This window comes from Hyposmocoma kahamanoa, unplaced genomic scaffold (genome assembly GCF_003589595.1).
Source record: "Hyposmocoma kahamanoa isolate Upper Pololo Valley unplaced genomic scaffold, ASM358959v1 78, whole genome shotgun sequence".
Lineage (NCBI taxonomy): Eukaryota > Metazoa > Arthropoda > Insecta > Lepidoptera > Cosmopterigidae > Hyposmocoma > Hyposmocoma kahamanoa.
The window spans coordinates 9,520,009-9,534,709 of NW_020653945.1; the positions used below are offsets into that span (position 1 = coordinate 9,520,009).

A 14,701-nucleotide genomic window follows, 5' to 3' on the forward strand; every position below is an offset into this window, starting at 1 on the left:
CTGTTCTTTTATTACAACAAATTTGAATACATGATGAGATGTTACATGATGACTTCAAGTAACACTCAGATAATGGGAATACTGATTAATTGAAATAATGCTTACATTTCACACATACAATTACTATGTAGGCGATGATGTTGACGAAATACAAGATTTAAGAGTGGTCACACACGGCGACTTGTCAGTGATGCAAACGCGCGACGGTGTCGATACATCGCCTATAAATCCCAAGTGTTGCGATGCAATCGCGCGTTTTTATCGATGCAGTCGTGCGCATGCATCACGTTTGCATCGCTGCTTAAAATCGCGCGCGAGCGCACAGATAGACGATTAGCGCTGCATCGCTATCTTTATGCTGTGTTTGGGTATTTCAGCAAAACATTGTGTTTTATTACAAATATCGAAGTAGAATTTGACAGGACTGCACTAAAAACCCACCCGCATATTTTACAAATATTATAGGTCGTTTGTATTTGACGAGTTTTTGTGATCATTGCGTGGAGGCAAAATATCCCAAACTAAATGCCTAATGCTTTCTATCCTTCGCCTCCTCATGCTTCTTCTTAGTTTGCAGCGGTAAGTCAAGAACGTCGCGTGGGGCAGTGCCTCTCCTATGCGCCCCTAAAGCTGCTTTAAGTATTACAATACCAGCTTCGATTGTTCTTCTCCTATCAGATTCTGTGCCAATGGCTGGATTGATTTCGACAAGATCTATAGCTCTAAGCCGACCGGTTGAGTAGATCATCTCCATGAGGTTTATTCCTTCGCGCAGAGTCAGTCCGCCTCTAACTGCAAACAATCCAAACAATTATTCGCAAGAATGGGTAATGTAATGATTGTAGTGGTAAATATTCTCATTCAAAAATAAATAGTGATTGGGTATAAATTATAGTTATTAAGACGTTTTCAATGACTTGAAGGGATCATGTCTCACATTCGATATTTGACAAATTAATGGTTTCTATTTCTATTAAATTAATATCAAAGTTAGAATCTAATTTTAATCAATTTAGGCTGAGGTTTATAAAATGAACTTTGACTTCAATTAAGCAAAAATGGCGGGCTAAACAATTTTTTTGTTTTTACAAAACGAACTTGAACTAAACTGAGTTTATTAGGTACGTAATTTCCTGATTGAACTAAGGCAAAGTTCGTTTCGTAAATACGACAAACTTGCTTAGCTCATGCTTAGCTGGACATTTTTGCTTAGTCGAATCCTAAGTTCGTTTTTTAAAATATCGGCCTTAGTGTGACGCGGGAATTGGCTCGATGGCTCGAGAATCGGCGCTTGTGACTGCCGAGAGTCGAGTTCCTTTAACGCAGCATAACCCCGTTATTGTGTAACTTAAAAGCTGGTCTGAAGTCACAGGAACATTAAATCCACTATATTTGCGAAACCGTGTGTATTTCAACTTCCTAAGCCCAGAACCACTTTTCAAGTTATGTGGCAAAGTGCCCGGTGTGCCTTCCAGGTTTATTTCAAGGAGTAAAATTGTGTGGGGTAATAAATAGTAGTAGGTACTAGGTATACATAAGGACCTGCAGTGCCAGTGCTAGGGGCTTCCAAAGCGTCGAGAGAGTCGATATCAAAGCTCAAGTGTATAGGCTTCTCGCCTTTAGGGTCTAATTTTTGCAGAATGTGATTCAGGGATCCTGCTATTCCATGTCTGAAATCAAGGTTTACAAAAATCGTATTAGAGAATATTTAGAGAAACCCTTTTGAGACTTTAAGGGGTGCTTAACAGCCGCATGAACAGCTCCGGGTCGGAGTTCGTTTATTTGCAAAATTATAGTAAACAAGCTTATATACCTAGGATATAAAAAGGCTAGTCTTGGTTTGCAGGGATGAACTGCACCGTTATATGTCGCGGTGTAGGGAGAGTACGGTGTCAGCAAAAAGAGCTACTGGGTAGTACGTATGTACGTACGGAACAGATCGTGGTGCCATGTCGTCCTACGCTCACTGCTTTCTGTAAAATCCACTGTGAGTGTCCCCTAATTTTTATGATGATGATACCGTCCCATCTGACTTCAATTCCTGCATGAAGTGGACTAGGGCAGTCGGATTGGATCCGGAAAAGCCTCTATACTGATCTAATTGCCTCTGAGAGACCTACATGTATCTGTCAGTGACATTTGAATGGGAGTCTCGTTAATATCACGCAAAAGCAAGGTCCAAAAGTGTAGCACGTACTTGAAAATGAAGACCAAGAGTTACTTACTTTTCAACGTCTTCCATAGCGAAAGCGGGAACGTTATACTTTTCGATAGCCAATCTTTCGTATTTATCTACTGAACGTAGTCCCACGTAACCCAAGTTCTTTATTGAAAATCTGCAATAATTCAATAAAACAAGGTATGATAAAAAAATGAGTATAGTAGATAAGACAAATAGCGTAGATCCCGCCTGTTCGGCGTTTGAATGCCCACTACTTCGCTAAGAGCGTAAGTAAGTCACATTATTGCTTTAGTTGAATTTACAGGTTGTAAACATAATTACTTTGAAATAAATTATGTTGCCAGCACTTGCTCAATTCAACCTATTCATATACTATATTGAAACAACTTTAGTAGCAGTAGAGCTCCTTGTGAGAGTTCGTCCAGGAAAGTACGGCCACCTTACCTATTTTTTCCGCCATAGCAGTAATGTGAGCATTACTGCATTCCGGTTTGAAAGGGTAAGGGTGTCGGTGAAATTACAGGCACATCGGACTTATCAACTTATATCTAAGGGTGATGGGCGCAATGGCAGTGCCCCTAAGACTTTTGCGAAGTAAAGCCCCCAGTGACACTGCAGTTGGATAGGCGTGTCGCTTCCTTGGTATTATATTTACGTATTGATATTAGTATACCAGTAGATATCGCGGATTGGTATCTCGATTATGGTAGTATGATTATGAAATAGAAATTGAACTTTTCTGAATTTGATGGGCTCTTGTTCAAACAACAATAAATAATTCTAATAATTGATCTAATTGTTTATTAAACATCGAGCGAACGCTTGAATTCTATACCGAATGGCGCGTGTGACTATGTGTGGGATCAGTACATACACGGCGCGTGGCGAGTGTGCACATACAAGTCGCACTGCTGCGTTTGTATGTAGTTACCATACTTGTCTTATTATTTTTATTAGGTAAACTAAGGCCTGTCTTTTTTGAAGACGGTGTAAAATTACAGTTTATTGCGCAAAAGTGTTGCCCGCTTGGGAGCAGCAAATGATTGCACTCGATACATATGGTATCGATTGTATATTGGTCACGCTTATAGAATAAATAGCCGAATTTATTTCATTTCAATCATCCTCGACCTATTCATCCAATCACTGAGCACAAGTTCATTTAAATTGTCAATTTTTGTAAGTTCATACACACATACACAGTATTTAGAACTGTGTTTATAAAAAATACAAAGAGGAGGTATATTTTTAAGTAAGTATTTAATTTTAATTGAATATAAATAAAATCCGGCTATTCTTGTTAAAATGTATCTAAATAAAAATTGATCTCGATACCATAGAAGATTAACTGTCAAAAGAAGGCTATAACTCAATTTGTAAATTTAGAACGTCGTAACAGTCACAATTCAGTTATTTTTGGCAAAATTTAATCTCCTTTCACAATCTATCGATAAAACTATCGCCAACTTGTACAACACTGTTTAAAATTATATGAAAACAGGTAATCCTACAAATGTCATTTTACTCCGTCTTCGAAAAAGACAAACTATAGGTACCTACGCCAATAAGTTATCAACAATCTGAAAATATCATGAAGAATGCGCTTTCGTATCTCGAATACTTTCGTTAACTTTAAAATGTAAGTAGTACTTATAAAGGTTTCTTCAATCTTCAAGAATTGTTTTTCCCCAGTAAAGCAAGATATAAAAATATGAACAAAGTTTCTTACTTAGGAATCTGCCAATCCATAGTGGGCAGGTAGGGCCAGTAGTCTGCTAACTCCTTGACTAGTAACGCTACCGGCATGCCATGCACGGAGCCCGACTCCGAAGTCTTGTTGGTATTGATGTCGGCATGTGCGTCCACCCATATAAGAATCATGTCTTCGTGCTTTTTGTAGTGTCCATCGACAGAGCCTGTCGATGATTGTGCACGTTATAAATAGGTACATTATGAAAAAACTAGGTCTTTATTTTTCTATTATGTATTCCTGAAGAAAGCAGATTTACCTGAATTTTCCTACATCGATAAGTAGCAAACTCCAGGCTGCTTCAGGTTATAAAGATTGGTAGGTATTACATGAACAAGTCATCTGATATTATTATCGATACAAAGAACAAACAAAAAAAGAAAAAATCCTTCGATCCCGCTGGACTCCAACCAGCAACTTTGTCGCCAAACTCGGGCTATCGTTCTCCCGACTGATCCAAGGAACAAGTTAGCAGACGAAAAATTCTCTGCCACAAACTAGTATCTAAAGTAATTTCATAAAAAATATATGAATATCATGGTAGTAGGGACATGATGACATTCAATGTAATAAATATTGCAAGTTATGTGATATCTTACAAGCATCGAGTATATAACCAGAAATAGAAACAAAATATCATCTAACCTATCGTAAAACAAATCTATCCCTGGCAACTCATCAGTCAAATATAAGTGATATCACTTTTAAATATCAACACTCGTTTGCGCTGAAATCACAAATTAAAAATCGGAAATAGTACAGCGCCAACAACTGACCTGTGTGTACGTCTCCGTATATTCCAAAAATATTATGTATTTATTGTAATAAAGATAATATCTCTAACTATGGGGGGCTGTTCCATTTGGTGATGTGGGAAAAATAGCAAAACATCTAATTACAAAGCAAACGGAATCACATTTCATCGGTAATTAAATATTAAATTATGTACTTTTTCACTTATCGTCCATATAGCACCAGTCAATTGTTTCGAATTCGGGCTGGCCAATCGGAGCGCAGTTGTCACCGTAATGATATGGCAGAATAGTTTTCAAACAAATTAAAAGACATTTCGTCTTTAGTTCTGGTTGTATACTCGATGCTTACAGGTGTACGTATCCATTTTAAAATGCTCTAATGGGCACTTTGATTATTGTCTTTTCGTAATTTGGTAAGTTAGTTTTTGTGTAACATGATACTCGTATACCAGTCGTTTTTTAACCGACTTCAAAAAAAGGAGAAAGTTCTCAGTTCGACTGTATTTTTTTGTGTGTTTATGTTACGCGATTACTGATTATTATTATTTGTGAGCCGGTTTTGATGATTTTTTTTGTTGGAAAGAGTGTACCTCATACATAAGAGTGTACGTATTGGTCACATTTAAATGTGAAGAAAATATTCCACATCTAAGGGTAGCAAATATATTATATTAGGGGATAAATTAGATGTATTGGATTTCAACCACTTTCCGTTAACCGTTTTCAATAAAACTTGGCAAATGGATGTAATTCCACAAAATTTTGAAGTTGGTTGTTTTAGCATTATATTTATTCGTCAATTTATCTAAACTCCTTCGCTGCAGATAAAACAGCAAGGGCTTTTGTGAAGCATGCTTGTAACTAGTTAATAAGTATTTTTTTCTGTATTTTGATCTAATAAATAAAAAAAAGCCACCTTTTTATGACTTCGTTACTTACCTATACTAATAGAGTGGTCTCCACCCAAAGTGATGACGATTCTATCATCATTAAGCACTTCGGAGACTTTCTCGGACAGCGCTCTGGTGCAAGCAGACACGTGAGGCAGATTTCTCATGTTGGTTATTTTAACGTTCATTTCCTTGGGTGATACTTGTATCTCCACGTCTCCATAGTCTTTAACGTCGAGGTGGTCTGTAAATTGTTTACAAAAATTAAAAAGTGTGCATTTCACCTCCATCTCACCTGATGGAAAGTGACGATGAAGTAAAGTGTCGACAATGTGGCATGAACACCTAATTAAATGCCTATTCACTCTCGCGTTCAAAAGGCCCTAGTTGGGGCATAAGTCTGCAGGCAGAGAATTCCACTCGTTAGCTGTTTCGTGCGAACCCTTACAATATCTGATGATGGAAAGGGGAAGGCGGAATTAAATCATGCAATTCCATCGCACACTCTCCGTGATATATCGTGTAGAATACTGATAAGCTGACAACTTTACGGCGTTATTCAAGGTGCTGCAGCTTCGCTTCCACTAAATACAATTTCAACTGAATTCACCCCATTAGTGGCAGCAGTAGGGGAGAGTGGGGGAATTACGGACAGTTAAGGAAAACTCTTAATAAAAGAGAAAGTTACTGTAATAATCAGTCTTCATGTATTTATTCTTAAACTTTGGACATTTACGTACGAGATCAACATCATTAATTATGAGAAATAAATCAACAAATACTTATTTTTTAACAAAAACAAAACCCTTCCTGTCCGCAATTACCCAGTGCCCTAAGGGTAAATACGGACAGTAGTCGGGGTATTTGCGGACAGACGGGGAAATTACGGACGGATTACTTATAGGAACATAAATCACAGATGTAGCCTGTAGATGTACTTCCGCCTGTACAATTCTCATGTGCCCACTTTTGACACATTATACACATTATCCAATCTTCTGCTGGAGGTGAAAAGTACTTCTCTGAACAGAATAAACAAAAATATTCTTCTTCTTTCTCAACTTCCCTAAATTCTTTAAGATTCTTAACCCCTTTGTTTACATTTCTCTTATTTTTCTGTGTTTCAGTCTTACTTCTTTTGTTTTCTGTATTCGAATTATTTTTTTCAAACATTGTTTTCTTCTCAATTTTCTTTTGTTGCTTCTTTACCAGCTCTTGTTTTTCTGGTGTGCTTGTCAAAATGATTGAATGTTTTTTCTTAGTAACTCGTTTATTTTTATTTCCAAAAGTCAGCATTGTAGGAATATTTACAATATTGGTCAAAGGTCCTATTTGTGTTTCTGATCGCTGAATAGAATGTACAGCTTGAGTATTGTCACAATGGTTGGTGTTTTGTTCATTTTCTTCAACAATGTTTTGGTGTACTGCTTGATCAATTTCAGAAACGACTTCATTCATGGAAATGTCGTTATGCTCGAAATTTTGGCCGACGACATCAAACAGCTCAACAATGCTCTCCAGTGTACCTTGAGGTTCATCTATTGGCAAAGAAATGTTATATTGTTCCAGTGGCTCTCTATTTGAAATGGAATTTCGAGATTCGTTACGGGATTCATCTGCGTTTGTCGTTAAGGCTCTTGGGCTGTTTTGATTCTGTTGCGTTATAGAGATATCACCAAAACTTTCAAAAGTTGCTTTGAACTTTTCTTTATCCATTGGGCATATACCTGCCGCTTTAAATCCACTTATAGCCTTTTCTAAAGTTGTTGTCCGATTAAAGGCTTTTGTATATAACCCCACAATATCAAACGTTGTAATTTTGGCACCAGGATTGTTTGTCATATAACTTTCGCATTCTTTGTTATACGCTGTTTTCAATGGACCATGGAAAGTTAGATCGAGAGGTTGCATCCTGTGTGATGTATGAAGTGGCAGCGTCAGGACATGGATGTTATTTTTTTTGCAAATGTTATAAGCTGGTAAACTTATATGACTCTCGTGGTTGTCAAGTATCAGTAATATTGGATTATCAAGTGATGGGCGAGCGAAACTTTTAAAGTGGTGAAGCCAGTCCACGAAGAGTTTTTCTGATATCCATCCTGAATCGGAAACGGAGGCAATCATATTATTGTTGCTTTGTTTCATCAAAAGTGGGTTCATGCGTTTCCTTTTGAAAATAAAAAAGGGTGGAATGTAATAACCAGCAGCGCTGCAAGCATTTACGACCGTGGTCAAAGTGCCTCGCTCTCCGCTCGTGCATTTACCAACTTGTTTTAATCCTCGGATCGCAAGAATTCTCGAGTTCCTCTGAACGGTACTAATACCTGTTTCATCGACGTTGTAGATGTCATTCGTCTTGAATTTATGTTTAGACATCAATAGACACAAATTGTCGAAAAATAATTCAACTTCTTCCGCATTGAAAGCAGAAATCCTACTAAGCGATGTTGCTTCCGGCTTGCGAAGGGCTATATAAGGATGTCGCGCCATGAATCCGTAGTACCAATCCATGCCTGCCATTCCCACCTTTTTATCAAAGTTGTTTTTTAATCCATTAGCAGATGCAAATTCGTATGCAATTTTTCGAAGCGAAGGTATAGTAATTCCATAAAAATTCCGACAGGCGTTAACAATTAATTTTACTAATTCTTCTTCCTGGGAGTTATTAAAAACGGGTTTGTTACCTCGCTTTGGTTCGGTGATATCAGAATCCTGTTTTTTCATCTGATCTAATAGCGTTGACCTCGGAACACTGTATTTCTCTTCTGCTTTTCGAAAACTTATTTTCTTCTCCTTTATTTCACGGACTGCTGCTTTCAAATCTTCTATGGTGTATTTTTTAGATGTTTTTCTTTTATATTTTCGAGGCATCTGAAACATTACATATACAGTAGACGATTTGAATTTGTATTTAGTAAGACAACCAAAAAGTCAATGGAACGCATAAAAGAAATATGTCAATATTACAACATTAAATTGCATGATTTTGACTTAATAAACTAGTAGGTGTAGTTAAATGAAGTTTATATATATGTATCATACTTTTTGGGGCATTTGCGGACGTCCGAGTTTACCCCAAAAGTATTGACCGCAATTCCCCCGAGCACGATAAAATCATTCATTTGTTCAAATTTATAGGTTAAAAACTACTTGAAATATTGATTTATTCTCTAATTAGTTGTTAAATACATCAGAAAACAATTTCCAAAATCGATTTCAGCTTACCTAAATTAGTAAACGTGTAACACAGTATCGAAAAACATATAAAAATATAAGAAAACATGAAAAAACATTGAACTTTATTTACCTTGAAACACGTGTGCGGCCGTCTGTCAAAACTACTGTCCTAGCACTAAGGACATCGAAAGCGTCGCCGCAAGTGAAGTACCGGGGAGGGAGGGACGCGGTATCGTCTAATATAAACGTGTCCGCGATTACCCCGCGTCCGCAATTACCCCACTCTCCCCTACTCCAAACACGACGTGTGCTTGGTACGGTTGAAGAAACTGTCCCGAATGATACCTTACCTTGGAAAGGGTACTTAGTACCTATTTACATAATTTTTACAAATTATCAACGTTACATTCTAAGCAATTATGAATTGATTGCGTAATTCAACAGCACTTTACGTAAATTTCACCAAAAAAATATCGTGCGGCCTTGTGATAGTGTTTATTTACGTAAGTATAGTCAGTGTTAATATTATCCTACCGGTTAAATTAACCATAAAATAAGTAAACATTCAATGATAAATTTTATCATTATGCAGTGCCGCTCAGAGTTTTAAATGGCAAAGATTTGAGGGGCACTACTACTGCGCCCGTCACCCTGAATCATAAGTTGACAAGTTCCATGTGCCTGTAATTTCACCAGCACCCACCGTCCCAAGCCGGAACACAATAATGCTCACATTACTGCTTGGAGGCAGAAATAGGTAAGGTGGCAGTAGGTACTTCTTTGGATGAAATCTTTCACAAGGAGCTCTACTGCCATTAAAATACTAATGTTAGTACGTGTATACAAAGTAACAGAGAATACAAAAATACTACACTGTTACTTTTTACATAACAATATGTATAATAATGATTCACAGTCGAGCCGGTTCGCTATCATGCTCAGGGGGTCTACTCTCGATCTCCGTCCGACATCCGTCCGAAACAATTACTGTCAAATAAGTAATATTCGACAAAATTAAAAGACAAGTATCAAGTATGAAGTTTCATTCGCATCACGCGTCTTTTCATTTGGTCAAGTATTGCTTATTTGGCAGTAATTGTTTCGGACGGATGTCGGACGGAGATCGAGAGTAGACCCCCAGGATGCTGTTGGATAACGGATAGAATAATCATTTCACGAATTGCCCGTATACTTTTCAAATTATTTCTTGCCATTAATTTCATTACTTATAATTTAGACCACAAAACGGGAATCACCCGTTAAAAGGCCAGCGCCATTTTTAGTCCGATAAATTTTCCCCTTTATTGATAATAGATACTATTTATAATTATAGGCAATGTGATGTGACATATCAACTACTATCTCAATTTTCTGAAGATTTCACTTTTTAATACCATTTTATACAATTTCACACTATGCAGCATTGCGAGAAATTCCATCTCAGATACATTTCATTTTGGCGCCAGAATCGACTTTATAATTGTACTAACTTCTAAAAAGATGCTTATATGTAAATGAAGTAAAATGGATGTAAACTTATGGATGTAAAATGGATGTAATAAAATAAATAAAATAAAGCAAATAAAATTTCAAACAATTGTTTTCTTCATCCTGCAAAATTATCAAAATTGAGATAGTACCGGTTGCCAGTTCACAGTCGATATAGGGTTTATGTATTTTTTTGTATCTATAAATAAGTGGTTTAATATCACAAACATAGTAGAAATAATAAAAAAAACTGAATTGAGTTTTTAATTATTTTCCATACAATTTTTTTTCATGGTCTGCACTAGGGAAACCCTGTGTCATGGCTACCATGGACACACATAGACAACCACAAATTACAACCAAATTCCCGAGAGAAATAAATGTAGGCCAAATATTTCTCCCGGCCCGGGAATCGAACCCGGGACCTCTGCGTGATAGTCCAGCATATACTTAGTAATCATTCGGCAACAAAGGCAGATATTTGCTTCACACATTCTTTAATTTGTGATGAACTTTACTTATGCGCACGTATCTGTAACGCGACCTTAATCTATCGGTGTTTAAAAGGGATTATCGTATACTATTCCCTTATTTATTATTACTTAGTAGCACATAGAGCCCCTTGTGATAGAGTTCGTATGGAAGTACTGCCACCTTACCTACTACTGAAATCTAGCAGTAATTTAAACCCTGCGTTCCGATTTTGAAGGGTAAGGGTGGTGAAGAAATGACAGTCATTGGACTCATCAACGTCTCAATGTGACTGACGCAGAGCGGCAGTGCCCCTTAGATCTTTGCGATTTAAAGCTCTGAGTGGCACAGCAACTGCTATGGACAGGCGTGTTGGCTTGGCGTCCTTGGTCGTCCCATCACTTGGTATTAAAAAACAATCACTACTAATATTCTATATATATAGAAAATGTTTCTCATACCGATTTCTCGTAGTTGTTCAATGAGGCCTGCATCCCTGATAGCAGCTGGGGCCACGCTCACACCGTACTTCTTCTGCCCCTTTTCAAAAGGCACTCCAATGATACCTACTTTTCTTAACGGCTCCCAGCATTTGCTGTTGTAACTCATTCTTCTTGCAAATAACCTGACTACATTCATTTTAGTTACACAATCTCAAATACGTCGCGTAATAAATACAAAAAATATTATCTAACATAATTAACGTTCAAGTACGATTATGAATTCTTGGTATTATACAATATCTACCACAAAACGTGTGTCGTCTGTCCAGTGGTAAAATATTGAACTGAATTAAAACAAGTGATATCATATTTAAGGTCAAAGGGTGCGTTGAGATAGTCGGAAGATTTTTGATTGGGTCATTCTTGAGATTGTTTTCAATGAGTACTTTTACTATACTAGAATCAATTAAAGAATGCTGACGATAAATTGTGTAATACATTGTTAAAAGTAATAAAAAGTAGTTTTACTTATTTTTTAAATCTAGAATTGATAACTAATTGAGCTTCATTGCTTGACTTGAAGAAAAATAATATGTTATTGTAGAGTTTCAAACTGATTGCTCCAAAATATGTTCCTAAAATGTTTTAAACATAATATTTAAGTAATAATAATAATATGTGCCAGAAAATCATTCCAACTGCCTGGTCTTAAAAGAAATCCCTACAGTAACATTACAGTAAGTAAAATGAATTCCCTACACTATAAGTGTACCACAGCAACGGATAGAGCACATCTCAGAACACTCAGACCAACAATTTAGAAAAGTTCATTTCCCAAATTGATCCTACCGGGACAATGTAAACCGTTATGCCACCGAGGTCGTCAAGAAAGTAAATTTATTAGTCTTAGTTTAATAGTTTTGTTTTTTTTAGTAAGTAATTTGTTGAGAAGCATAAGTGTTAATAACATGTTGTTTGGATTCCATATATATTCATATTAAAAAAAAACCGTACAGTCATGTAGATGTGTAGTACTTAATTACAGTTGCATTTTAAAATGTCCAGCTGTTAATTAATATGCACGTGTATCCATACACATAATTAACTCATTATAAGTTCCATTGCCGGGCATGGTCTTCTCTCAGGCGAGGGTTTAGGCTATAATCCGCCACGCTGACCCAATGTGGGTTAGGGACTTTCACACGTTTGCCGAGGGCTGTGAAATTTCTTCGACGTGCAGGTTTCATCCCGATGTTTTCCTTCAGCGGAATTCTCATGGTACATTTGAAATTAAATTTCGCATATAAATTCGAGGCGCGAGCTTGATTCGAACCCATGGCCTGTGCTCGAGAGGCAGTTGGTGAAAGGCTACCACGGCTTCATACGCACACATATTTTTTTTATTTTGTTTGTTTATTTTAACTATGGATTATACATTACTGTCATTTTGTTGTATTATGAAAATATAAATGACATACAAAAAACGAACTAACCTCTTCAAACGGGCGTAGTAGAATGATTTTTATCACTAAATGATGGTAAAAAAGTTACGTGCATGTATTTAAAGTTATTATGCTCTTACCTTATCTTGTCGAGATTACTTTTAAAAACATGAATGTACTAAAAGAAACGTGAAAAATACATCTCTTCATCATTTTTTCGCATTATTCGGTCAAAAAAATTATCAAAAGGTATATTTTTTTTGATACCAAGTGATTAGACGAACAAGTCGTGATACGTTACTGATGGTAAGTGACACGTCTTGGCGCCAAAAAGAGGCAAGGTGGCAGTACTTCTCTGGATTAACTCTTTCACAAGGAGCTCTGCTGCTACTAAATATGCCAAAATGTTCATGAGGTTATATACGTATCTACCTACCTAGCTAAATGACACCGTTGCTCTTCTGCCCTTATCACGTAACATGGACTCGGCGCTATATATCTTCTTCGTACAATCACACGTTACCCTGTTGTTCACAACCTTCATTAACACATATCATCTTTCACACAACCCATTTATCTTTGGTTCTTTGGCCCCAGGGCGCCTTAAAATTGGACGCTTATATAAGCGCTGCAGTAGCGTATCTGTGGCGCTTTAGTAATTTTTAATTCACTTATTGTGATTACAAATGTGGCATGCGCATGTCATGACAGTGGTGGTGCAACTGCGCTTCTAAATCTTGTACGAAAATTAGTAGTTGTGCGCCTACAATGCCACAGTGGTGTTAAGATTATTTTAAAGTTGAAACACAATATGATATTGAAAAACGTTTAATATGTGCGCACTACTTCGAATTTTGAATATTATTGGTTGCATTGGTTGAATTTTTAATATTGTTGAATAGTAATGACAGGAATAGCGCTGAGGCTCTAGAGATGCGCTCAACACTCCTCCTCAAATTGAAACTAAACATTTATTTGATTTAGGAAATGAAACTATTTTTCCGGATTTAAATCGCGTATATTTGTCTTTTCAAACAAACAACGTTTCGGGCCCTTTATAGATCCCATGTCAGCCGTGACCATGAAAAATAGTTACATTTCCTATGTGTAACGATAGCGAAAACCTAAGAACTCGATATTTATTTAATGTGCTACAAAAGCGCAATTACGAATTTCAGCAAGTATGTTATTTATACAAAATAACTTGCGTAGCGTGTAAACAGTACACTATTTTAAAATTTCCACACACAATTCCAAAACAATTTCCACATGTTACAATATGTTAAAAATGTCTAATTTGAAGACCCCTAAAACAAATTTATTATAACTTTTTACATGTTACGGATAAAGTGAATCAAACGTCTGCGCATTAGATACATATTACAATAAATGATTATTTTATCTTCACTTTTCCGTCACTACATTCAATCTTGCTATTAAATACTCAAAATACAAAGAAAAATTCCTTCGATCTGACAGGACTGGAACCTGAGTCTGTGCCTTATCTGGGTGTAAGGGATGGTGAAGAAAAACTTCCATAAATTTCATTAGGTCTGCTGACTCGATCTGTAGCTCAGTTGGTAGAGCGATCGCTATGGTATGGCACATCAGATCGAATGAACTTTTCTTGGTGTTCGATTTATAACAAACTAGTGGAGTAATTTGTTTTTTAACCGATTTCAAAAAAGGAGGAGGTTCTTAATTCGACTGTATGTTTTCTTTTTCTTGTATGTATGTTACGCGATAAGACATTTGCATTTGTAAACCGATTTTGGTGATTCTTTTTTTGTTGGGAAAAGGGTACCTCAGTTGTGGTTCCACTTAAATTTGAAGAAAATATTCCACCTCTAAGGGTGGCAAACTAGGGGATGAATGACTTTTGAGGTTGGTTTCTTTAGTACTCTGTACTGAGACTGTTTAGTTTATAGAATGTCACGATATTTGACCACCATCATATACAATTATTTTTGTGAATTACTCCACTAGTTTGTGATAATGATTAATACAAAGATCGAACTCTAAGAAAAATTTGTTCAATCCGGCTGGATTCGAACCAACGTCTTCCAGTAAAGTGTATCAGACGCTATGCCAACTAAGCCACTG

General features: G+C 36.7%; 1 protein-coding gene across 3 annotated transcripts; it reads right to left on the reverse strand.

The window, feature by feature from the left end:
- Positions 1 to 14: 14 nt before the first annotated feature.
- On the reverse strand, positions 15 to 12,666 carry LOC113232802 (arginase, hepatic). Of its 3 annotated transcripts, none has more exons than XM_026467605.1 (7): positions 12,650 to 12,666; positions 11,175 to 11,342; positions 5,627 to 5,821; positions 3,912 to 4,098; positions 2,226 to 2,336; positions 1,543 to 1,670; positions 15 to 792 (listed from the first exon to the last, which is right to left on the reverse strand). In XM_026467605.1, the coding sequence occupies exons 2-7, from the start codon at positions 11,320 to 11,322 to the stop codon at positions 530 to 532; spliced, it is 1,032 nt and encodes a 343-aa protein (XP_026323390.1). In that variant the 5' UTR covers positions 11,323 to 11,342; positions 12,650 to 12,666; the 3' UTR covers positions 15 to 529. The 3 variants fall into 3 exon arrangements, with proteins under 3 accessions (XP_026323390.1, XP_026323391.1, XP_026323389.1); XM_026467606.1 differs by having other exon boundaries at positions 11,175 to 11,338; positions 12,650 to 12,660; XM_026467604.1 differs by lacking the exon at positions 12,650 to 12,666 and having other exon boundaries at positions 11,175 to 11,352.
- Positions 12,667 to 14,701: the final 2,035 nt, after the last annotated feature.